This window comes from Argopecten irradians, chromosome 12, assembly GCF_041381155.1.
Source record: "Argopecten irradians isolate NY chromosome 12, Ai_NY, whole genome shotgun sequence".
NCBI classification, from domain to species: Eukaryota; Metazoa; Mollusca; class Bivalvia; order Pectinida; family Pectinidae; genus Argopecten; species Argopecten irradians.
In genome coordinates, this window is record NC_091145.1 from 28,382,496 (window position 1) to 28,406,574 (window position 24,079).

General features: G+C 34.6%; 1 protein-coding gene across 1 annotated transcript; it reads left to right on the forward strand.

Annotated features, from left to right (window-relative positions):
- The first annotated feature begins 138 nt into the window (after window positions 1-138).
- LOC138336793 (methionine aminopeptidase 2-like) lies at window positions 139-21,046 on the forward strand. The gene is made up of 12 exons (XM_069286357.1): window positions 139-318; window positions 899-1,003; window positions 1,425-1,484; window positions 1,722-1,827; window positions 7,879-7,984; window positions 8,564-8,619; window positions 14,290-14,471; window positions 17,131-17,225; window positions 17,542-17,638; window positions 18,037-18,140; window positions 18,647-18,762; window positions 18,966-21,046. Exons 1-12 carry the CDS (start codon window positions 168-170, stop codon window positions 19,216-19,218), a joined length of 1,431 nt encoding a protein of 476 aa, XP_069142458.1. The 5' UTR covers window positions 139-167; the 3' UTR covers window positions 19,219-21,046.
- The last annotated feature ends 3,033 nt before the right edge of the window (window positions 21,047-24,079 follow it).

Genomic DNA, 24,079 nt, shown 5'->3' on the forward strand with positions numbered 1-24,079 from the left:
TAAAAAAATATAATGTTGTATATCTTTTTTTATTCGAAACAAAAGTTATGAAATTATTATTACGTTCAACATATTTTACACGGTTTCAATAAAGTAAGATTCGATGCTTGATTGAAACAACTACATTAACTTTTCTACTTGTTTACTTAGAGATTATAAAAACCAGCATGGCTGACGCTGAAGTGTCTGTAGCAGAAAACGAAAATGAAAAGCAGGAACATGCTGCTTTGCCAGGCGATAACGATGACATTATAGAGGAGGATAACCAAGCTGACGCTCCGAAGAAGAAGAAAAAGAAGAAGAAAAAGAAAAAAACAGGTTCAGAAAGATCTTGTATGCACAGTAACACGTGCAATGTCCAGACTCTTTAGCTTACCTACCATGAATCATGATTAGGCTTAATCTTTTACAGTGAGTCTGTGAAGTGTTATCGAATGACTTCATCGACACTCTGCTTCATTAACTGTCGTTGAAAATTATACATATATCACATAAATGCAACAATGTGTTATTACAGGCATTTAACAAGGTCTTAATTTTGCTTTTAAACATGCTAGCCTTCACTGTTAGTGTACTTGCAATAAAAAGACTTTGAAAGAATCCTGTGATGAAACTAGCATATTGATAACTTTGTACATTAGCTACGCCAGACTAACATATGTAAAAACACAGATGTCTTGTTGGCATAGTACCACAGATAATCTAATCCAAGATCGTGATTGACAGGTACATGGATCCTGGAGAGTCCTTATTTGGCTATTACAACTGTATTGATTGCGTATAAGGCTGTGATAAATACAGCTATAGAAACATCAGCAATCATTTGGCATTGTTTTCAGCAGATACGTTTTATGTATATGATTTCAATATGTAATTGCCATGTTGTTTTTGATAACAGATGCTGAGGCTCCAGACATAGAGCAGGAAGGAGGGACGTCAAAGTCTGTTAATGACATCACAGAAAAGCTTGAGGGACAAACCCTCAATGGTGAAGCTGCTGAAGGTCTGTAATCAGGGATTAATCATTGGTAAAACTAGACTACTATATTATATAATCCAATGGAAATGTTAAAATTTTAAAAGTTGTTAATTAAGAGATATTAGAAAAAATGTTTTAATATACAAATCTTTATTTTCCAAACATTAACATGTATAGCACACAAATACATAAACTTTCATTTTTAACACATGTTTTATTTTGTTTTACCTTCAAATCCTCTCATTAACAATGATCATAGGGGTATTAAATATTTTACATCACAAAGCCAAGTATATTAAGATTTTTTTATGTCAAGCACTCTATGTAAGAAGTTCTAGCCACTAAAGGTTGATGCAATTTCAAGGTCAAAGGTTGCTTCTTTACCTCTGCTCTTCAGACCTTTTGTGTACACTGATATATAAAGTCTAGGTATTGGTTTTTAAAGGAGAGGGACAACCAGCTGGAGAATCTGCTTCAAAGAAGAAGAAGAAAAAGAAGAAGAAAGGTAATATAGAATCCTAACTGTAGTGAATCATCAATATGTGAAACTAGGCTTATTTGCCTGAAATACCAAACTCGTTGTTTTTCATGAAATTTAAGATATTGTAACAATTTCATATAAATGCATTCAATTTAAGGTTGTTTTTATAAAGATATTCAACAAAATGAAGAAGAAAACAAACAATATAGACATCAAACATACCTTAATTGCCATATTAAAGAGTATTTTAAATAACGTTAGGAGGAAAACAACAGACGGATCCGCCATCAATACCAATATCTGAACTATACCCAGATGGTAACTATCCAGAGGGAGAAGTGACAGAATATCCACCACTTAAGGATGGGTAAGTTTTCAAAAGATGTCACCTAGCAACAGACTGGTATAGCCTCAATTTGCAGTCTTGCCAGGGGTGTAAAAATCCACTAGCCCGACGCCCGGGGCTACCAAATTTTCAACTTGGGCTAGTGGAAATTTTAGCCATACTAGCCTGGGGCTAGTGACTTTTTTCAAAGATATTTCAAAACGAAAACATCAATATTAAGTCATAATAACACTTTAAAACATTGCAATTCTATGTAATATTCGTATCTCTCTTTAAATCTTAATCTGGAATCATGTTGTCTAATTTGTTGACGACTGTAGACCTCCCGATCACCACAGTGTATATAGTGATGCATAGCATTTCATGTGAAAGTTACGTAATTTGCAACTCAAGTTCTAGACAAACAATATACAAACCATCAAATAAGTCATCTCAGCTATCAGATCAGTAAATTTTAGTAGTTACAAAAACGATGTTAAAGAACTGGAATCTATTCCTTAAAAAGTCGACAGCAAAGCCATTCCTGCAGCAAGCAGCCATATTTGTCATGGTTATTCTAATATCCGGGTCAAAGGTCGGGAATCCAGATTCCGGTTTCAGGATTAAAAAAAAATCTAAAAATTATGTTCTAGAAATATCACAGATCAAAGATTTTCTTGATGTTTATTTGAATTTAAATAAAAAAAAGTAGATGCAAATAATAAAAAAAACTCGCTCAATTAAAGAATATTTGAATTTATACAGTGTAAAAAATACTGGCCCTATTATAAATTTTCTATTTTTGTTTTTACGCTTAAGGCTATATAGCCTTACAGCGTATTGTCATTGCCTGCGATACCAGAAATACTGGAAATGCCTTTTCGACTACGACACCACCTAGCGTGAAAAAGTACTACACCTCAGGTCCAAAAAATCCGCTTTCTAAAGCAAATATGCTGTCATGGTGTAATTATGATTGCATGAAAAAAATCTGTAGTATTTCCTTAAGTGTTATAGTTTCAAAAATGTGTCCAAAGCTATAATATCATTGTCTATTAATGGAAAACAGTGAGAATAATTTGCATGAATGATAGCGATCGATGACCTAAATTCTCGCCAATCATTTGCATATATGATGAACTTCTAGTTTAGATAACACTAAATAAAGGAATTGACAGGATTTAAGTATGTATAAGTAGGGTTGGTATGGGTACTAAATTTTGTCCTCGTGTATCCGAATTTAAGTATCCGATCCGTACCTAGATACTCGACATGTATTCCTACAGTATGTGAACGTATTCCTATGTGAACGTATCAACTTCGTGAGTTAGCTTAGTGGTACAATTTACCGATGTTGTTTGGGGCGATCTTCAGATGGAGCAAATTTCAATGTAATCATAATGAAATGTGAGAGATTTATTCTCCAATACTGCAAATGGCATTGGTATATCAATTTAATATCAATCGGTAACATCATACAATCGTAGTGTAACAAGCTGACAGAGCCCAGAATGTCCGTGACAGATGTTGTTTACCGCACATGCGCAACAGGAAGTACAAAAGAGTGACGTAGTCTTCATTCGGATAGCCTCTGGTGTTGTCATATACAGCATACCGATAGTGAAAGTAAACATGTGCGCCATTCATGATCACTTCTCCGATCATGGGAAATAAGAATTGCAACAATGTTGCTTGTGAACATGTCGTTAGCAGATGAAGTGTCATCCTTTGTGAGTAAAATAGAACAAAAGAGTGCTATTTTGTACTTATTGTTACTGAATTTTACGTTTACACAGACATCTAACACTCAGTATCAGTATGTTTCGTCAGTATTTTGACGGATGCCCGGCCGGGAAGCCTACACATGGTTCCTACGTGTATTTTGACGGGTACCCGGGTACTTCCCCAACACGACCCGTGTGGCAATAATCAAGGCCTACAACATTCCATTCGTATTTGGACACAGAAACAGCAAAAATCGTAAGTGTTCATTTCGTTTTGCTTATACCTGTCTACAGTAAATAAATTACACATGAAGTGAACTTACGTGTCTCTGTGTATTTCTGCTAACGTATGTGATATAGATGTTTTATTTTATTACAAGAACAAGAACATTACTTTATATTTTGGGGCAGTTTCCTTTTCAAATTCGAAGTTGACAAAAATTAACTGCTAGCATTATTTTCTAATTTTATGACATACAATTTAATGCATTTAATTCAGTAGGTGTAACAGATTTAATTTGCCAAATTGTCCATATTGATACCGTACGTGGTAATGGAGTGTCACATCACAAAACATAACAGTATGTAGGATTTTGTATAGTGACCAGGTAGCTCAGTCGGTAGAGCACTCGGCTAGTGTTCTGAGGGTCCCGGGTTTGAATCCCGGTCTGGCCGCTACATTTTCTCCTCTCCTGTTACACAATCATGCATACACAATACATTTGTACATGTACATATGTACATACATGTGTATATATGGAGTTTAAGAGACAAGTGTAATAAGGCTAGATTTTATTAAGACAATTATTATCTCTGGTTTAAAAACTGGAAACATGAGCTTAAAATATTGATGAAAATTAAAAATAAAAAGATTAAAAATGATGCTAACATATTAACTCAAATTACTTGTAAGCAAGACTCCACAACTGACTTGAACTTAACAAAATTCTTTAAGTTTATGTTAGAGGACTCTATAACTTTTTATTGAAATTATTGCATATTTTGTTAAATTCTAAAATAACAGGACCCAATATTTGCTAGCCATCCACAGCAGACTCAAAATGTTGAAGAATTGAGATTATCAAGAAGCAGTGAAATAATACCGGGCATATATTAACTAGCTGCAATGGCAGATATATAAAGCTCCAGACAACTTTGTCGTCAGATCTAGGGTTACAATTCTGTCTAATTGTCCGTAGTGTTGCAAAACATCTAATGATGAACATGACATAATTAGCGGACTGCAGGTTTCAAGTAAATTTGCAATTGAACAGATTTACGGTATGTAAAAACATATCAAAAAGCATACGTTCAGATGGACATGTATCATTAAAGAGTAAAATAAAAATAATGTTTTGTTATGTTATGCTATGTTATTTTATTCAAGTATTTTTGAATAAACATAATTCAACACAGTTCACTTCAGTGATAGGGAAGGAGATTTGTTACTATGCGACTATGTCCCCTTGAAATAAAATTTCGATGGGACATTTGATCAGACAATGCGCCAAAACAACATTTTCTAGGGATATTGAGGCGAAAACAAAAATTAACATCAGCATGTATCATCAATGTTTTATTAGTCACTCATTAGTCAGTGTACTGTTGATTCAGCAAATAAGTAAATAATGCTAGCAGATGAATTTGTTAACTGATAATTTAACCAGAAACTGCTTCAAAATTAGAAGTAATATTAAACTTTTTTTTTCTTGTTGTAAAACAAAACATTGATTATATGTATGTTAGCAGAAATACACAGACATGTTACCTAGTTCACTTCATGCGTCATTGTTTGTCAAATACCAAATCAGAAACATAAGTGGTATGTAGTTCATATACCGACCCAAAGACCAATTTATTTAATGTAGAAACAAAACGAAATGAACGCTTACGAATTTTACTGTTTCTGTCTCCAAATACGGAAGGGATGTTGAAGATTACTAGCGTAATGCACGTGGTTGCGTTGTTCAGGTGTTCTTCAGATAAAGTTACGTGAATGTGATCGACCACATCGGGGGGATGCTAAAGAAATTGTCTCTGTCGCTTTCAAGCTGTTGAGTGAAAAGAATGGAAATTATCTCTCATAGATGATTTCGACCAGCAAGTACAGTATCAGATTTACATCTAGGTTCTAACGCAGGGAACTCCCTGAACAGTATCAGATTTTGCGTTATGACATCTTTGTTTACATCGGACCGCTTATACCATTGCTGAGTGTCACGTGACAAGTCGCTTATTTAGATGAAAAACGCTTACACTCGAAGGCAGAACACGATAAATAGTTACATTTTCTTAAAAAACGATGATAAAAACTCGATATTTCAATGCATTAGTGGTTTGTAATACATGTCATATAACCTCTGTATACATTTGACAAATCAGCGGGTGGGGAACTAATAAAAAAAGACCTTACGTCATCGTGTTTAGAAACCGGGGTCCGTCTCAAAAACCATAATATCTTACCGATGATCAATCAAAATGTCTAAGTATGTTTTTTGATGCGTCATTTATCCAACAAATGCGCGTATGGCGCAGGGCGCGTGGCCTTCCCTATCACTACACTTTGATTGGCTTTCCCAAATGATTTACGTGTGTTGTTTGTTTGATTAATTAACGTCCTATTAACAGCTATGGCCTCCTATGTATGCAGTGTGTTGCGTGAATGTTGTGCGAGGTGCGTGTTTTGGGAGACTGCAGTAAATTCATGTTGTGTCTTCTTGTATAGTGGAACTGTTGCCCTTTTTATAGTGCTATATCACTGAAGCATGCCGCTGAAGACACCAAGCAACACACCCCACCCGGTCACATTATACTGACAACGGGCAAACCAGTCCTCCCACTCCCCCCCTTATGCTGAACGCTAAGCAGGAGCGGAAACTACAACTTTTATAGACTTTGGTCTGTCTCGGCCAGGGGACAGAACCCAGAGCCTTCCTCACAGGGGCGAACGCTCATCTCAAGGCCAAAAGTGAGGCGGTGCCAATGGAGGCATTGGGAAAGATAAAGTAAGTTAGGAAGAATAGAAAAGATAAGATCCTAAATTTAGTCACCTTTTACGATCATGCAATAAGGGCAGCAGGTACAATTCTAACGCCCTACCTGCAGGGCCAACAAAAAATTGGTTACTTGTTGTTGAAGATTTCATGTGTGTAAGGGGTAACAGTGGGGAAATCATTGCAAACAAATTATCATTAGATAAACCCAGAGAAGTCTGAATGTTTTTTTCTGGTTGTTGGACATTATTCTCAGAAATCACATAAGGCGTCGCTACACGTACTGAATAGAAACATTGCCGGGAGCATGTGGAGCATCTAGATATAGCCTAACTGGTACTGTACGCTAGATGGCCATGACCTACTTGTAAAAACTGTCGCTACATGGGAGATGCTGAAACAAAGTTAGGCTTTACTTAGGGGATATTTGTGGATCTGTATGCGCTAAAGTAAAGTACAGTTTTAACCGAAAAGTTATGCTTGTATACTATGTATTTCACCAACTTGTCCAAGTACATGTAAATGTATATCAGTATAGTGTATATTTGACGGAAAACTTGTTAGCATAAGGAAAAGGCCCTCTTCACATTATGAACAACTTTATTGAAATAAATAAAAGGTTAAGTTTCATATCGCAGGTTGTATTATGTTCCTGGCGTCGTCATAATTACAATGGGTTAGTTGACCATTTCTGCGCCACAAGGCAAAACTTCAATTTATTATATTATAATTGTTATAAAAAGATTTTTATTTTTTTTGTTTCGGAAAGGTAGCCTAGTGGCCCTTTCATGAATATCATGAAGTTGATAATCTTTTACATTGAATGTGAAAGCATTTGAATTATCATTATTCAAAAATGAGAATAAGAACTATGGCAGCTACCCTAGGTAACTGTGAAAAGAACAATTTGTCAAGCTTTTCTATCATTGCTTCCTAATAAACAATACTGTATGGTAGCCTTCTTAGCTTTTTGGGTAGCTAACACTTGTTTTTTATGTCTACTCATCTGAATACCTGCAAATTAAATTTCTTCACTTGCCTTAAGCTCTCAGTACTTTCAGTACTTTGATTTTGGGCTGGGCTAGTAGATATTTTAGGCCGGGCTAGTGAAATTTTGGTGTCTACTAGCCCTGGGCTAGTGCTTTGAAATAAATTTTTACACCCCTGCTCGCATTATCCTCATTTTTCAACTGCTAATAAGAGTTTCCACTGAAATAAGACTATTGTCCCTGAGATTGGAAATATTACAAAAATAAAGTTACTCAAAAAGGTTTTTAAAAAAATGAATCCCATTGTATGTGGTAGTCGGAGTATTTGACAATTGGATAATGTAAAATATTATTTATTTATTTTTTATAAAAATTTGAATGTTTCAGTCGTACTGCTAAAGACCGATTTACGAGCGAAGAGAAAAAGGCACTTGATCGTGCGAACTCTGATATATATCAGGAGATACGGCAGGCAGCTGAGGCACACCGACAGGTAGACATTAAATAATATTCCTAAAGTGTATTTAACTTTAATGTGTTCTTATAAGGACAAATGAAATTATTGTTTCATTTAAAGCATTTAACTCAAAATATGAATATAAATAAAAAATAGATAGAAAAGCACCTGTTCATGATAGTTCTGGGAGATATATACACATAACGCTGACAACGTGGATAGTTAACCTAACAAACTGAACAATACTGTGGTAATTATTATGCCCCTCACAATGAAGTTAAGGGGGTATACTGGAATCAGATCCTCCGTCCATCTGTCCGTCCGTCAGTCTGTCTGTATGTAGACACAACTTTGTCCGGCGAACTCCTAAACTACTCAACAGATTTTTGGTACACATAACCCTGACATAAAATGTAATTGAGTAAACTATATAGGGTTCTACAATGACCCCTATTAATGGAGTTATTACTAAATTTGTGCAGCGGGTGGTATTAGTCATCCACTCTGGCAACATCTCAATTCATAGTGATCAGTGTACACCATGATTTATATTCAAATAATGGTGCAAAAATGCATTTAACAATGTTATTTAAATTCTCTCCCTTTGTATTATAGACTAGAATGTATATGCAGAACTACATCAAGCCAGGAATGACCATGATTCACATCTGGTAACTCAAATTTTATTTTGTGTATGTCTGGTAACTCTGTATTTTGTATGTGTGTGTCTGGTAACTCTTTATTTTGTATGTGTGTGTCTGGTAACTCTTTATTTTGTATGTGTGTGTCTGGTAACTCTTTATTTTGTATGTGTGTGTCTGGTAACTCTGTATTTTGTATGTGAGTGTCTGGTAACTCTTTATTTTGTATGTGTGTGTCTGGTAACTCTGTATTTTGTATGTGTGTGTCTGGTAACTCTGTATTTTGTATGTGTGTGTCTGGTAACTCTTTATTTTGTATGTGTGTGTCTGGTAACTCTGTATTTTGTATGTGTGTGTCTGGTAACTCTGTATTTTGTATGTGTGTGTCTGGTAACTCTGTATTTTGTATGTGTGTGTCTGGTAACTTTGTATTTTGTATGTGTGTGTGTCTGGTAACTCTGTATTTTGTATGTGTGTGTCTGGTAACTCTTTATTTTGTATGTGTGTGTCTGGTAACTCGGTATTTTGTATGTGTGTGTCTGGTAACTCGGTATTTTGTATGTGTGTGTCTGGTAATTCTGTATTTTTTATGTGTGTCTGGTAACTATGTATTTTGTATGTGTGTGTCTGGTAACTCTGTATTTTGTATGTGTGTGTCTGGTAACTCTGTATTTTGTATGTGTGTGTCTGGTAACTCTGTATTTTGTATGTGTATGTCTGGTAACTCTGTATTTTGTATGTGTGTGTCTGGTAACTCTGTATTTTGTATGTGTGTGTCTGGTAACTCTGTATTTTGTATGTGTGTGTCTGGTAACTCTTTTTTTTGTATGTGTGTGTCTGGTAACTCTTTATTTTGTATGTGTGTGTCTGGTAACTCTGTATTTTGTATGTGTGTGTCTGGTAACTCTGTATTTTGTATGTGTGTGTCTGGTAACTCTTTTTTTTTGTATGTGTGTGTCTGGTAACTCTGTATTTTGTATGTGTATGTCTGGTAACTCTGTATTTTGTATGTGTGTGTCTGGTAACTCTGTATTTTGTATGTGTGTGTCTGGTAACTCTGTATTTTGTATGTGTGTGTCTGGTAACTCTGTATTTTGTATGTGTGTGTGTCTGGTAACTCTTTATTTTGTATGTGTGTGTCTGGTAACTCTGTATTTTGTATGTGTATGTCTGGTAACTCTGTATTTTGTATGTGTATGTATGGTAACTCTGTATTTTGTATGTGTATGTCTGGTAACTCTGTATTTTGTATGTGTGTGTCTGGTAACTTTGTATTTTGTATGTGTGTGTCTGGTAATTCTGTATTTTGTATGTGTGTGTCTGGTAACTTTGTATTTTGTATGTGTGTGTCTGGTAACTCTTTATTTTGTATGTGTGTGTCTGGTAACTCTTTATTTTGTATGTGTGTGTCTGGTAACTCTTTATTTTGTATGTGTATGTCTGGTAACTCTTTATTTTGTATGTGTGTGTCTGGTAACTCTTTATTTTGTATGTGTGTGTCTGGTAACTCTGTATTTTGTATGTGTTTGTCTGGTAACTCTTTATTTTGTATGTGTGTGTCTGGTAACTCTTTATTTTGTATGTGTGTGTCTGGTAACTCTGTATTTTGTATGTGTGTGTCTGGTAACTCTGTATTTTGTATGTGTGTGTCTGGTAACTCTTTTTTTTTTGTATGTGTGTGTCTGGTAACTCTTTATTTTGTATGTGTGTGTCTGGTAACTCTGTATTTTGTATGTGTGTGTCTGGTAACTCTGTATTTTGTATGTGTGTGTCTGGTAACTCTTTATTTTGTATGTGTGTGTCTGGTAACTCTTTATTTTGTATGTGTATGTCTGGTAACTCTGTATTTTGTATGTGTGTGTCTGGTAACTCTGTATTTTGTATGTGTGTGTCTGGTAACTCTTTATTTTGTATGTGTGTGTCTGGTAACTCTGTATTTTGTATGTGTGTGTCTGGTAACTCTTTATTTTGTATGTGTGTGTCTGGTCACTCTGTATTTTGTATGTGTATGTCTGGTAACTCTGTATGTTGTATGTGTATGTCTGGTAACTCTGTATTTTGTATGTGTATGTCTGGTAACTCTGTATTTTGTATGTGTGTGTCTGGTAACTCTTTATTTTGTATGTGTGTGTCTGGTAATTCTGTATTTTGTATGTGTGTCTGGTAACTCTGTATTTTGTATGTGTGTGTCTGGTAACTCTTTATTTTGTATGTGTGTGTCTGGTAACTCTTTATTTTTGTATGTGAGTGTCTGGTAAATCTTTATTTTGTATGTGTGTGTCTGGTAACTCTGTATTTTGTATGTGTGTGTCTGGTAACTCTGTATTTTGTATGTGTGTGTCTGGTAACTCTGTATTTTGTATGTGTGTGTCTGGTAACTCTTTATTTTGTATGTGTGTGTCTGGTAACTCTGTATTTTGTATGTGTGTGTCTGGTAACTCTGTATTTTGTATGTGTGTGTCTGGTAACTCTTTATTTTGTATGTGTGTGTCTGGTAACTCTTTATTTTGTATGTGTGTGTCTGGTAACTCTTTATTTTGTATGTGTGTGTCTGGTAACTCTTTATTTTGTATGTGTGTGTCTGGTAACTCTGTATTTTGTATGTGTGTGTCTGGTAACTCTGTATTTTGTATGTGTGTGTCTGGTAACTCTTTATTTTGTATGTGTGTGTCTGGTCACTCTGTATTTTGTATGTGTATGTCTGGTAACTCTGTATGTTGTATGTGTATGTCTGGTAACTCTGTATTTTGTATGTGTATGTCTGGTAACTCTGTATTTTGTATGTGTGTGTCTGGTAACTCTTTATTTTGTATGTGTGTGTCTGGTAATTCTGTATTTTGTATGTGTGTCTGGTAACTCTGTATTTTGTATGTGTGTGTCTGGTAACTCTTTATTTTGTATGTGTGTGTCTGGTAACTCTTTATTTTGTATGTGTGTGTCTGGTAATTCTGTATTTTGTATGTGTGTCTGGTAACTCTGTATTTTGTATGTGTGTGTCTGGTAACTCTTTATTTTGTATGTGTGTGTCTGGTAACTCTGTATTTTGTATGTGTGTGTCTGGTAACTCTTTATTTTGTATGTGTGTGTCTGGTAATTCTGTATTTTGTATGTGTGTCTGGTAACTCTGTATTTTGTATGTGTGTGTCTGGTAACTCTTTATTTTGTATGTGTGTGTCTGGTAACTCTGTATTTTGTATGTGTGTGTCTGGTAACTCTGTTTTTGTATGTGTGTGTCTGGTAACTCTGTATTTTGTATGTGTGTGTCTGGTAACTCTGTATTTTGTATGTGTGTGTCTGGTAACTCTTTATTTTGTATGTGTGTGTCTGGTAACTCTGTATTTTGTATGTGTGTGTCTGGTAACTCTTTATTTTGTATGTGTGTGTCTGGTAACTCTTTATTTTGTATGTGTGTGTCTGATAACTCTGTATTTTGTATGTGTGTGTCTGGTAACTCTGTATTTTGTATGTGTGTGTCTGGTAACTTTGTATTTTGTATGTGTGTGTCTGGTAACTCTGTATTTTGTATGTGTGTGTCTGGTAACTCTGTATTTTGTATGTGTGTCTGGTAACTCTGTATTTTGTATGTGTGTGTCTGGTAATTTTGTATGTGTGTGTCTGGTAACTCTGTATTTTGTATGTGTGTGTCTGGTAACTCTTTATTTTGTATGTGTGTGTCTGGTAACTCTTTTTTTTGTATGTGTGTGTCTGGTAATTCTGTATTTTGTATGTGTGTCTGGTAACTCTGTATTTTGTATGTGTATGTCTGGTAACTCTGTATTTTGTATGTGTGTGTCTGGTAACTCTGTATTTTGTATGTGTGTGTCTGGTAACTCTGTATTTTGTATTTGTGTGTCTGGTAACTCTTTTTTTTGTATGTGTGTGTCTGGTAACTCTTTATTTTGTATGTGTGTGTCTGGTAACTCTGTATTTTGTATGTGTGTGTCTGGTAACTCTGTATTTTGTATGTGTGTGTCTGGTAACTCTTTTTTTTTGTATGTGTGTGTCTGGTATCTCTGTATTTTGTATGTGTATGTCTGGTAACTCTGTATTTTGTATGTGTGTGTCTGGTAACTCTGTATTTTGTATGTGTGTGTCTGGTAACTCTTTATTTTGTATGTGTGTGTCTGGTAACTCTGTATTTTGTATGTGTGTGTCTGGTAACTCTTTATTTTGTATGTGTGTGTCTGGTAACTCTGTATTTTGTATGTGTATGTCTGGTAACTCTGTATATTTTGTATGTGTATGTATGGTAACTCTGTATTTTGTATGTGTATGTCTGGTAACTCTGTATTTTGTATGTGTGTGTCTGGTAACTCTTTATTTTGTATGTGTGTGTCTGGTAATTCTGTATTTTGTATGTGTGTCTGGTAACTCTGTATTTTGTATGTGTGTGTCTGGTAACTCTTTATTTTGTATGTGTGTGTCTGGTAACTCTTTATTTTGTATGTGTGTGTCTGGTAATTCTGTATTTTGTATGTGTGTCTGGTAACTCTGTATTTTGTATGTGTGTGTCTGGTAACTCTTTATTTTGTATGTGTGTGTCTGGTAACTCTGTATTTTGTATGTGTGTGTCTGGTAACTCTTTATTTTGTATGTGTGTGTCTGGTAATTCTGTATTTTGTATGTGTGTCTGGTAACTCTGTATTTTGTATGTGTGTGTCTGGTAACTCTTTATTTTGTATGTGTGTGTCTGGTAACTCTGTATTTTGTATGTGTGTGTCTGGTAACTCTGTATTTTGTATGTGTGTGTCTGGTAACTCTGTATTTTGTATGTGTGTGTCTGGTAACTCTTTATTTTGTATGTGTGTGTCTGGTAACTCTGTATTTTGTATGTGTGTGTCTGGTAACTCTTTATTTTGTATGTGTGTGTCTGGTAACTCTTTATTTTGTATGTGTGTGTCTGATAACTCTGTATTTTGTATGTGTGTGTCTGGTAACTCTTTATTTTGTATGTGTGTGTCTGGTAACTTTGTATTTTGTATGTGTGTGTCTGGTAACTCTGTATTTTGTATGTGTGTGTCTGGTAACTCTGTATTTTGTATGTGTGTGTCTGGTAACTCTGTATTTTGTATGTGTGTGTCTGGTAACTCTGTATTTTGTATGTGTGTGTCTGGTAACTCTTTATTTTGTATGTGTGTGTCTGGTAACTCTTTATTTTGTATGTGTGTGTCTGGTAACTCTTTATTTTGTATGTGTGTGTCTGGTAACTCTTTATTTTGTATGTGTGTGTCTGGTAACTCTGTATTTTGTATGTGTGTGTCTGGTAACTCTGTATTTTGTATGTGTGTGTCTGGTAACTCTTTATTTTGTATGTGTGTGTCTGGTAACTCTTTATTTTGTATGTGTGTGTCTGGTAACTCTGTATTTTGTATGTGTGTGTCTGGTAACTCTGTATTTTGTATGTGTGTGTCTGGTAACTCTTTATTTTGTATGTGTGTGTCTGGTAACTCTGTATTTTGTATGTGTGTGTCTGGTAACTCTTTATTTTGTATGTGTGTTATTTGGTACATGTGTGTCTAGTTGCTCTCTTAAATTGAATTTCATAATATCTGCTATCTCATAAATGTTGACATACGGCAAAATTATACCAAAATCACTTCTCAAATTAATTTGAATAGCTATCATAGAAAGCTTATAAATTCTTATTTGACGTACATCATTTCTTTTAGTAGTAATTTGGTGTACATCATTTCTTTGTAGCGAAACACTAGAAAACATGGCAAGAAAGCTAATCAATGAGAAAGGTTTGGAGGCAGGACTGGCCTTCCCCACCGGCTGTTCTATCAACCACTGTGCTGCCCATTACACTCCTAACGCTGGCGACCCGACAGTTCTACAGTACGACGATGTGTGTAAGATTGACTTCGGCACACACATCAACGGTTAGTCAGCAATCTGACTTAATGATTATGACTTGAATATTATTATGGTTGTTGATGACTCATAGATTCTGTATTTGCAGATTACAGAGTTATTTGTCCTTGTGAGAAGGTATTGAATTTGATTGTGTTGTCATGTGTTTGCTTGCATCATGTCATACTTTTTAAAGTAAACATATTGAGTAAATTATACAATAGTAACGTCTGATAGGAGTGTCACGGTTAACCGAAAATACGGTTAACCGAAAAATTCAACCGTACGGTTCGGTTCGGTACGATAATTCTAAGTTTCGGTTCGGTTCATTAAAAAAATAACTGTCCTATAATACCTGTAATTTACGTGTATAAACTGTATTGCAGATTATTTCATTGAAAATACGGCGAAGTTGTTTGTCAGAATCCCGAGAAATACACCTGTTGACCGACATATAAGCTTATGTGTAACACGTGTGCAAGTTCAGTCATTCAGAAGATCGTTATTTGCTGTCTGCGGACATGATTTTTCACATACATAATATCTAAATGATATATTTCACTAAATGTTTGATATTTTATAATTGATAATTTTTTATTATGTATTTTTCCGATAACATTAATCCCGCAGAATATCGGCAGCTAAATCAAGCCGCCATTGTGTTGCCGATTGTAAACAATCGCGTTTCCGTCGGCCAATATTCCGTGAATTAAACCATTTTACGATTGAACATGCACCTGGTACGTAATAATGTTTTATCTCTATTATAATTCAAATGCATAATACTTTTTTAAAAACACTTTTTCTGGGATAATACCGATGTATTGATTTGCGGTAAAACTTACGATTTTCACATGTCAATCATCACATAATATTAATAATGCGTCATGAAGGATACGAGAAAAGTTTTAGTGACGAAATAATGTATCATAAAGGATACGAGGACATATATCTCTCTGTGACTGATTAATGTGTCAATAGTACTGAAAGAGTTAAAAAGATAAGAAAATGTTCAATTATGTTTTTTTAAAGATGTTCCACTGCTGAGAGATCATAAATGATACTCAATATTTGAACAAAAATTGGTATTTAATCGTGTGTTATATGTCTAATTAAGACACAAAATGATATAGAATAATTAATGAATTTCTTTGCTGCATGCACTTTTAGAACTTCAATGTATATAGGATATAGTGCTGTGGATTATTTTTCAGGGCGCAATAAATTATATGTTTTTAATTAGAAGTGAAATCTTGATAAAGAAAAAAAAAACCATTTGTTTAAGTGATATACCATCTTTAAATCTAAAGCAGAACTTGCTTTTGATAGAAAATAGACTTAAAAAGTGTAATTGAGATTTGCCTGAACCGAACCGAAAAAACCGAAAAACTGATCAAAAAAAGTTGAAACCGAACCGAGCTGAAAAAACATGAACCGTGACATCCCTAGTGATGTCACAATAGATACTTACACACAAGGGAAGTAACTCTAATATGCAAAGACAGAATTGTTACAGTTGAATATTTCTTGTTTTAATCATAAAGAAATGCCCTATGTAGGGTTTCCATTTTATCTGTTATATTTCCAGTTTTAAAGATAAAGCTATAAAGTGTATGTTTTGACTGTCAATGTTTATACCAATAAGGGAGTATGATAGTGTTTAGCTGCGATGACGTAGCTCTGAACGACGGACGGAAGATTTCTGACAGATGGTCGTCGTCAGAGCTACGATTCCGTCCCATTGCCCGTAGTGTTGCAAAACATCCAGCGGTGAAAATGTTGCATTTCATGTGTGTCATGTAATTTTTTAATTAAATTCAACAATATCAAACATTTTTAACATAAAATGATTATTTCTTTACCCACCTCCTTGTCAAAATTATGTTTTGAAGCACTTTTGAATGGCTCGCATCTCCGACACGGCTCACTTGGCCGCCATGATGCTTCTCGTAAGAAAGTCTCGCGCTCCAAATATGGCACCTAGTACCATATATGGAATGACCTACAAATTTTCACTACGAAAGAAATTAACTTTAAAAATTCTTTTTTGCTTAATTCTTAATAATACTTACATTTGTTCAGTTTCACCATATTTATTCTTAGTTTGTTGGCTTTTTAAAACTTTTAAACATATTTGTTTCATTTCGTCACGGTTTCCGGTAAATCAAACATGGCGGCGTATTTGAACAGAATTATACATGTGTTGTGTTTGCCGTCGATTTTACCACTAATAGTTGATGAAAGATTATAATCGAAAGGTTTGTGAATTGAATATTGATCATAGTTGTCAGAACAATACAGTTACATAAGGATAATACCCGAAAAATATATTTTTTATCAGTCTCAAAGTGCCCGATGTGGATCACATCGGGGCTTGCAACACTAGCGGCAACGGGGTGGAATTCATACCCTGCCGGGAACGGAGTGGAGGTAGGGTATGATTATTCGTTCTAGATAGTGTTATCCATATCTGTCCCATCTTGTATGAATTTCAAATAGAAGTTGGGGCACATTGCTAAAGAGCAGTGAATTTCAGTTCTATATTACTTTGAACCTTACAGTTTATCAGCAGAGAGACAAGATTATATCAGTAAAAATGTACATAATAACAGTATTAGTATTTTATTATATTGTTTTGTTTATCTTGTCTCAATCTGTTGATGTCTCTCAAATATCTGTTTCCAATAGGGAGGATCATTGACTGTGCTTTCACTCTCACATTCAATCCCAAGTATGACCGGCTAAAACAGGCTGTACAAGATGCAACTAACACAGGAATAAAGGTATTCACTTCCTATTTAACATTCTCCCTTCCACTTTTCAATTTAGCTGTTACTTCTTTAGAATTTAAAAAAAAAATTATTTCAGTAACATTTTAAAAGATAAAATGAAATTTTTTTACACTGATTGCAGCCAGATGTCAGTATGCTAAAGGTCTTAAGTTGGGAGGAAACCTGTAATCGGGCAGGTAACCCATGACCTGTTCACCTCTGAGCTTGGAATCAAATACTGGCCAGCAAGGTGAATAGCCTAACTGTGCATTGACACCCTTGTGTGACCTGTCATAATAAGTAAACGATTACTGTTATCTGTCTATAGGAAGCTGGAATTGATGTCCGTCTCTGTGATATTGGGGAGTCAATCCAGGAGGTGATGGAATCTTACGAGGTTGATTTGGATGGGAAGACGTACCAGGGTAGGTATAATACAGTCATTAAGTATCTATAGTTTTAATTATTTAAAGGTACCATCTACTTCATTACCCACTAAAGAGGCTTGATAACATGTTTACTCATATTTTTCATAAAAAATTACCATATTTCACCGCAAGGTTATGTATAATATACTTACTTTTCATGGTTTGAGGCTTTCAAATTATTTTACTGATAGAAATATTTTGTTGATGAAAACATTAGTCTATGAAACATTTTCTACACGACTATTTCTTGCTGTACCGTACACTTTCCATTGTTTATTCATTATAATTGAAAACTGTTCTCTTAATTCATACACAAAAGATACACTTTGTTGTTATTGATATGAATGTAAATGTAATAAAACAAATTAATTCACGTTCCGTTGTTTCTTTTTCAGTGAAAGCTATCAGAAACCTAAACGGCCATTCCATAGGACCATACAGAATACATGCAGGCAAAACAGTACCAATAGTGAAAGGAGGAGAGGCAACAAAAATGGAGGTATGTAAAACGAAAAAGATAAAGTTACAGTGTTGGTCACGGTGTCATTCAGTGTGATGGACTGTTGGTTTCAAGCTTATGAATGAACTTTGATAGAAAGGAAAGATTGAAACAATAAACGAATTAAAATTCTGGAATCTAGTGTGGTGAAAAATTGATATGGTAAACGAACATCAGGACCTGCATTATTCCAAAGGTGATGATTAGATTAATCACTTAGTGAAATTTTTAATTTCTCATTTGCTGCAAAACCTGTAATTTTATCGTCACTAATTAAATCAGCTAGCAGGTTACAAACAGTGTTTTTTTTAGAATCTCAAAAAAAAGAATGAAAAATTTCTATTACAAAAAATCTTGATTTGAAAATTGTCGTTAAAATATGCCTTAAATCATTTTTAACAGCTGGGTCCAGACTGCTATGAAATATATCATAAATTAAAATGAACAGGTCATGTAATTTTGTAAGATGGGAAAAAAATAATTGAATTCAATGTTATGCATTTTAGGAGATGGAGTTCTATGCAATAGAGACATTTGGAAGTACAGGGAAGGGGATGGTTCACGACGACATGGAAACTTCACATTACATGAAAAACTTCGAAGTTGGACATGTCCCTCTCAGGTTTGTAACTGAATGATTCATTTCAAAAGTAAATATATACAAAAGGTGTCTATTTCTATTTATCAGCTTAATTTTTCAATAATTCCCTGGTATGAACAGTTTAAAGCATTGTGAAGTAGTTTATTTTGTATAGCCAGGGCTGTAAGTCCTAAACTGAATCATGTTTTGAAATTCTTATCAATGTTATTTTGTTATAATTTCAGGGTTCAGAAGTCTAAGCACCTGTTAAATGTGATCAACCAGAATTTCAGTACGTTAGCTTTTTGTCGTAGATGGTTGGACCGACTAGGAGAGACCAAGTATCTGATAGCTCTTAAGAACCTCTGTGACGTTGGTATCATTGATGCCTACCCACCATTGTGTGACATTAAGGGCTGCTACACTGCCCAGTTTGAACACACGATACTGTTAAGGCCAACATGTAAGGAAATCCTTAGTCGAGGACCAGACTACTAAACTAAGACAGAAATGATTTAAAGTGCTGTGGCCGATTTATGTTGGGGTTGAGGTAGAACAGACCAGTAATGTTATACAACTTCTGGAAAGTGCTACAAGATGAAGAAAATCAAGCAGCCACTGTGTACGTTTGTAGGGATCCTGCTTACACAATTTCTCAAAAGTGTTATTTCATCTTCACATATTACAGAGTTATCTGCCCTTGTAAGAAGGTACCAATGTGTGATGTCATTAGTTTTGGGTGAAAATGATGTTGTTTTCTCTGAAACTTATGACGTTCTAATCAATACCTACCCACAAGGGCAAATAACAATACTAAATATGCAAATACATAATAAGAAGTGTTTCAACAGACCTCTGCTTCATTTGACTTGGACAAGACGGATAACCTTCTTCAAAAAGATGTTTGGTGACTACACCACGATTTACAGTGTAATGGACACTTTATGTAGTCAGTGCAATTACCTCGGATAACAACTTTCCTTTACGCGGTATCAAATGATCCGTTATTCTTCAGGATATAGCATTGGATTTTGGTGTCTCACTCTTGTTCAGAAAATTACTTGTGCTGAAAAATTTTTGAGTTGTGCCTAGTGAAACTATTTAAGTAAATCTTAATCATGAAGTAATCAATATATTTACTTGTAATTCAGTGAAATTAAAATTTCTTGTTGAAAATAATGACTAAATTAAAAGAAATATTGTAAATTATGTATGTATTGTTACATATGATATTATTCTGTTTACATTTCAGAGATCAATTATGAAAATATGATCTTTCAGAATGAGATTAATTATAAAATGATGATTTATTTGAATGTTTATTAGCTATAAGACAAATGGTGTGGCTTTTTAAAAATAATTTCATATTGTATTGAAACTTTTAAAAAAATTCAAGCTCAGAAACACTAGCTCATATAGACAGTGGGTTTATTACTTAAAATTTATTTGATATTGTCATCAATTATCTCTTCACCTATCCAATGTAAGCTTTATAATCGTCCTGCCTTGGCTTACCAGGTATTTGTTCAGGTATTGAACCAATGTTTTAACCAAATCTGGAGTGTTACATTGAAGGTAGCCTGCCTTATGTTATTACCTTAAGAATTATTTACCTGGTATTTAATTTGTTGCCTGTGACAGAGTAGCATAGGCAGTATATATACATTGCAATTGATTTTCTCAAACTAAGTCAATATCATTGTCAACCTTTGTTCCTGACAAAAGTTATAAGAGGTAGGCCCGTCAGACGTGGTAAATGGATGTAATGTTATATGGAGTATACACGCTCATCACACTAAATAGAACAATTGGATTCCAAAGTCACATTTTGGTCAAGGAAAGTTTAAGGTCAGTTTCTGACCCAGTATAAAAGCTATAGCTGTCACATTTGGATCAATGAAGTATTGTGATATGCCTAGTTGAATCCATTACACATTTAGTAAATAACATTTTCAGGATTTTTTGTGAACGAAAAGCTTTAAGGAACTTCTGGAAATGTCATGGTTATTTCTTTGATTTGAATAGAGCATATTCATCATGTATGCTTTGTCAAATACAAGATTTGTTGACAAAGCGAACAGGCAACCCATATGCATGTAGTTCTTGTTATGAAATAAAAATTATTACTTTATGAAGAATGACTGTTAGAGAGAATAAATGACAGTTTCTCAGAGCTGCTGTTCAATATTGGTGTTTGATATCACTTTCCTCGGAAGAGAAATACTGTCTGCCTCTGTTTATACATGTTCTTCATTATTAAAGAAAAAAAGTCATACAATGAATGGAATTATTTTTAGCTTACCTTCCCAATAAACGGTCACATCCTTGTGTGGGTTATTGTGGTTCCTTCACCTTTAACCATCAGTAGTGAATTCTCAAAAAACAAGTCTTCCATCACAATCCTCAAAAACAAAGTCATTTTACTAATTACCAATTTATTGACAATATTGAAAAACAATTCCTTCGATTATCGACTCACAACACAATTTGCTTAAATCATGTCTTTTGTATATATTTATAAGATAATGCATCAAAGACACCCTGTGTGTTTGAAGAAATACAAGAAATACAATATCTACCGATCGGTCCAAAGTGCCATTTGCACAAAGGTCCCTAGGGGAACCTACAAAAAAAATATGAAACCGACCTTTTCAGTATTTTCTGAGAAATAGTAGTAATTAAACATATATATATACACGATTAAACACCAATTATTGTTCAAATGATGAATATCATTAAAGCTCTGTCGGCGGTGGAGCATCTTTAATATGTATGCATTTTAATACATTAGTAATTTTCTCCAATAATTAATAGTATAACTCTAATATACATTTATAGACTAAGTTACACGCACAGACTCATACCACGATCATGCCTATCTTAGTGAAAGTACTTGAAGGCACTGTACCAAACATCCAGTAGAGAAGTCTGGGATGGACCCATGTTAAGCAATACCCAACAGAAGTTGGAAAAGATGCAATCAGATATCAATCTACTACAATCTGGAAGGAAAAATAATCAATATGAACTTAGAAGACAAGATGGGAAGAATTCAAACTTGATATTACGCTGTTTTTTAAGTGTCACAAAACGACATTTTCACAATGACTGCCCTCAGCTCAAAAAGAAATTTAATGGAAATGGAGTTGCTAGCTATATAGGCTAGTAAGAGCTAGAACAAGAAGGCGTAGGGGTAAGCAGTCAGCAATAATCGGAGTATGTATGTATAAATGTAGGAAATCAACATATTAACGTGAAGCTTTTGGTAGATACTGGAGACACTAGGACAAAGTTGTCACAGGTATGATGAAACTTCAGTGGAACGGAGAACAACACTGAGAAAAATTAAAAGGAATATCATGGCAGCCAATGGCATTAAAGGGACAATTCAGTCTAAGAGAACATTAAAATTTGTACATATATCGGAAAATCCCAGTTCTAATGGAGATTAGATCAATCGGTTTTACTGTGATATGCTAGTAAAGCCCATGGTAGTAAAATGCGTGTGAAATGTTCAAACTCGCTCGCTGTCCGCCATTACAAATTGTGGTCGAACATCTTGTATGCCGAACCCTGTCCCTTGCTCGTAGGGTAATGCAAATTTTGTCTAGAACTGCTCAAATTGCTCTGGCATTAGTGTGTGTTCACCTTATATGGTGAATTGTCTTGCCTAAAAAATCATTTTAACACCTCCTCAGTGGTTATGTAGTTCATTTGTTTAACGAGCGTGATTTTCGCTCTGGTTTGGGTACAGCGTACATATTGTACCTGATTAATCTTATTGATCAACGATTTGTAATGACAACGGTATCAATTAAAATACTAAACAATGACGTGGAATTTGTCAATATTTTATGTTAAATGTTTCAAAAGAAATGTAGAACAATACATTTATGCCATATTTTGCTTCTTGGTAATTTGAAAGAATTAGCCTGAGTGAATTGTCCCTTTAAGCTCAAAGACCTTGTTTTATCGTACGTTGTAAACCTGCAAGCTGCCAAGTTGAAGCGATACGCTAACGTTGGGCGAAACTTGCTCTTGGAATGGTGACCGCTCCGTTAGTTCGAGCTCCAGTATCGAAACATCATACAACTTATAGTGTATGCATGTCATAACCAGTACGACATTCCAGAGCTTATTCTCCATATCACGATTTCCTTAAAGACAAAGGTCAACAGGGACATTGAATCAGAGACGAGGGGTTCCATTGATTGATGTTTATTTCAAAGAGAAAAGTAGATAGAACATTGAAGTATTAAAATTAACCCGGTTATGTTTTAAATAATGTGTTAAGATAAAAAATCAAAACACGATATGTGGGTTTATTTGATATTTTTTTTTTTGGGGGGGGGGGGGGGGTTGTTTATTGGAGGTTATAAAGTTGAGTTTTTTATTTGGTCACGTAGAGATTCCTTACAACAGACCTAGTTTCTTTAAATGAGATAAAGATTTATGTAATGATTGTTCCTAGCCGACTGAAAAATTTCGGTTGTATAATTAAAGTGGAACCGTGTATTTTAGTTACCATAGTGTTTACGATTGATGTCGCTCCGATGTCTGTACACTGTTTGTTCACCAACAGGAGAAGGACGTCAATTCCTACTCCGGTGTGTGAAGAGTACATTTTAATTTCCAAATTAACCCGATATTGATAAGATAGATCTCGGTAGGTTTGGACACAGGTAGGTTAGGTAAACAACGCCAGACGTAGGGACAGTAACGTTTATCTGGGTAACATTCCAGCGGAGTTAGAAGAAAATGGGTGGTTACTCCCAAAAACGTCGCTGATTGGCTGAAATATTCGGGCGAAAGTCGAACGCGGAACATAGGTGTAATTTATTACCTGTCAGTTTCGGTATACATCTACTACTTAATCTAGCCTATGACATCAAAACAGACATTTCTCTGCTCAGTAGGATCAACAACAAAATTACAGATATGTATTGATCACAAGAACTACTAGAATATACTAATAAATCATAATTCACCAAATACATCTATTGAACATATTGAAGATCTAATTACGATTTTTTAGACCAGCCAATAATGTTTATATATAAAAAGATGATTTAGTCGCATGATTAATGAAATTTGCATTTATCATTACCTACAAAACCTGCGAGTATATCTTCTCTATAATGGCCGAGTAGGTAGAGAATGGAATATTTCAGAACTTAATTAAAATTAAAAAAAAAAAAAAAAAAAAGAAGATAATTTACCAGAAATCATTTTGTCTTGATTTAAAAAATTGTCGTCAAACTGTGATAAGCCTAATCAGCTAGCTCTGCATGATGCATATTCACAACTTGTTTCATCCTACGGTATGCAAATAAATATTTGATTTGTTGCTAAGGAATGA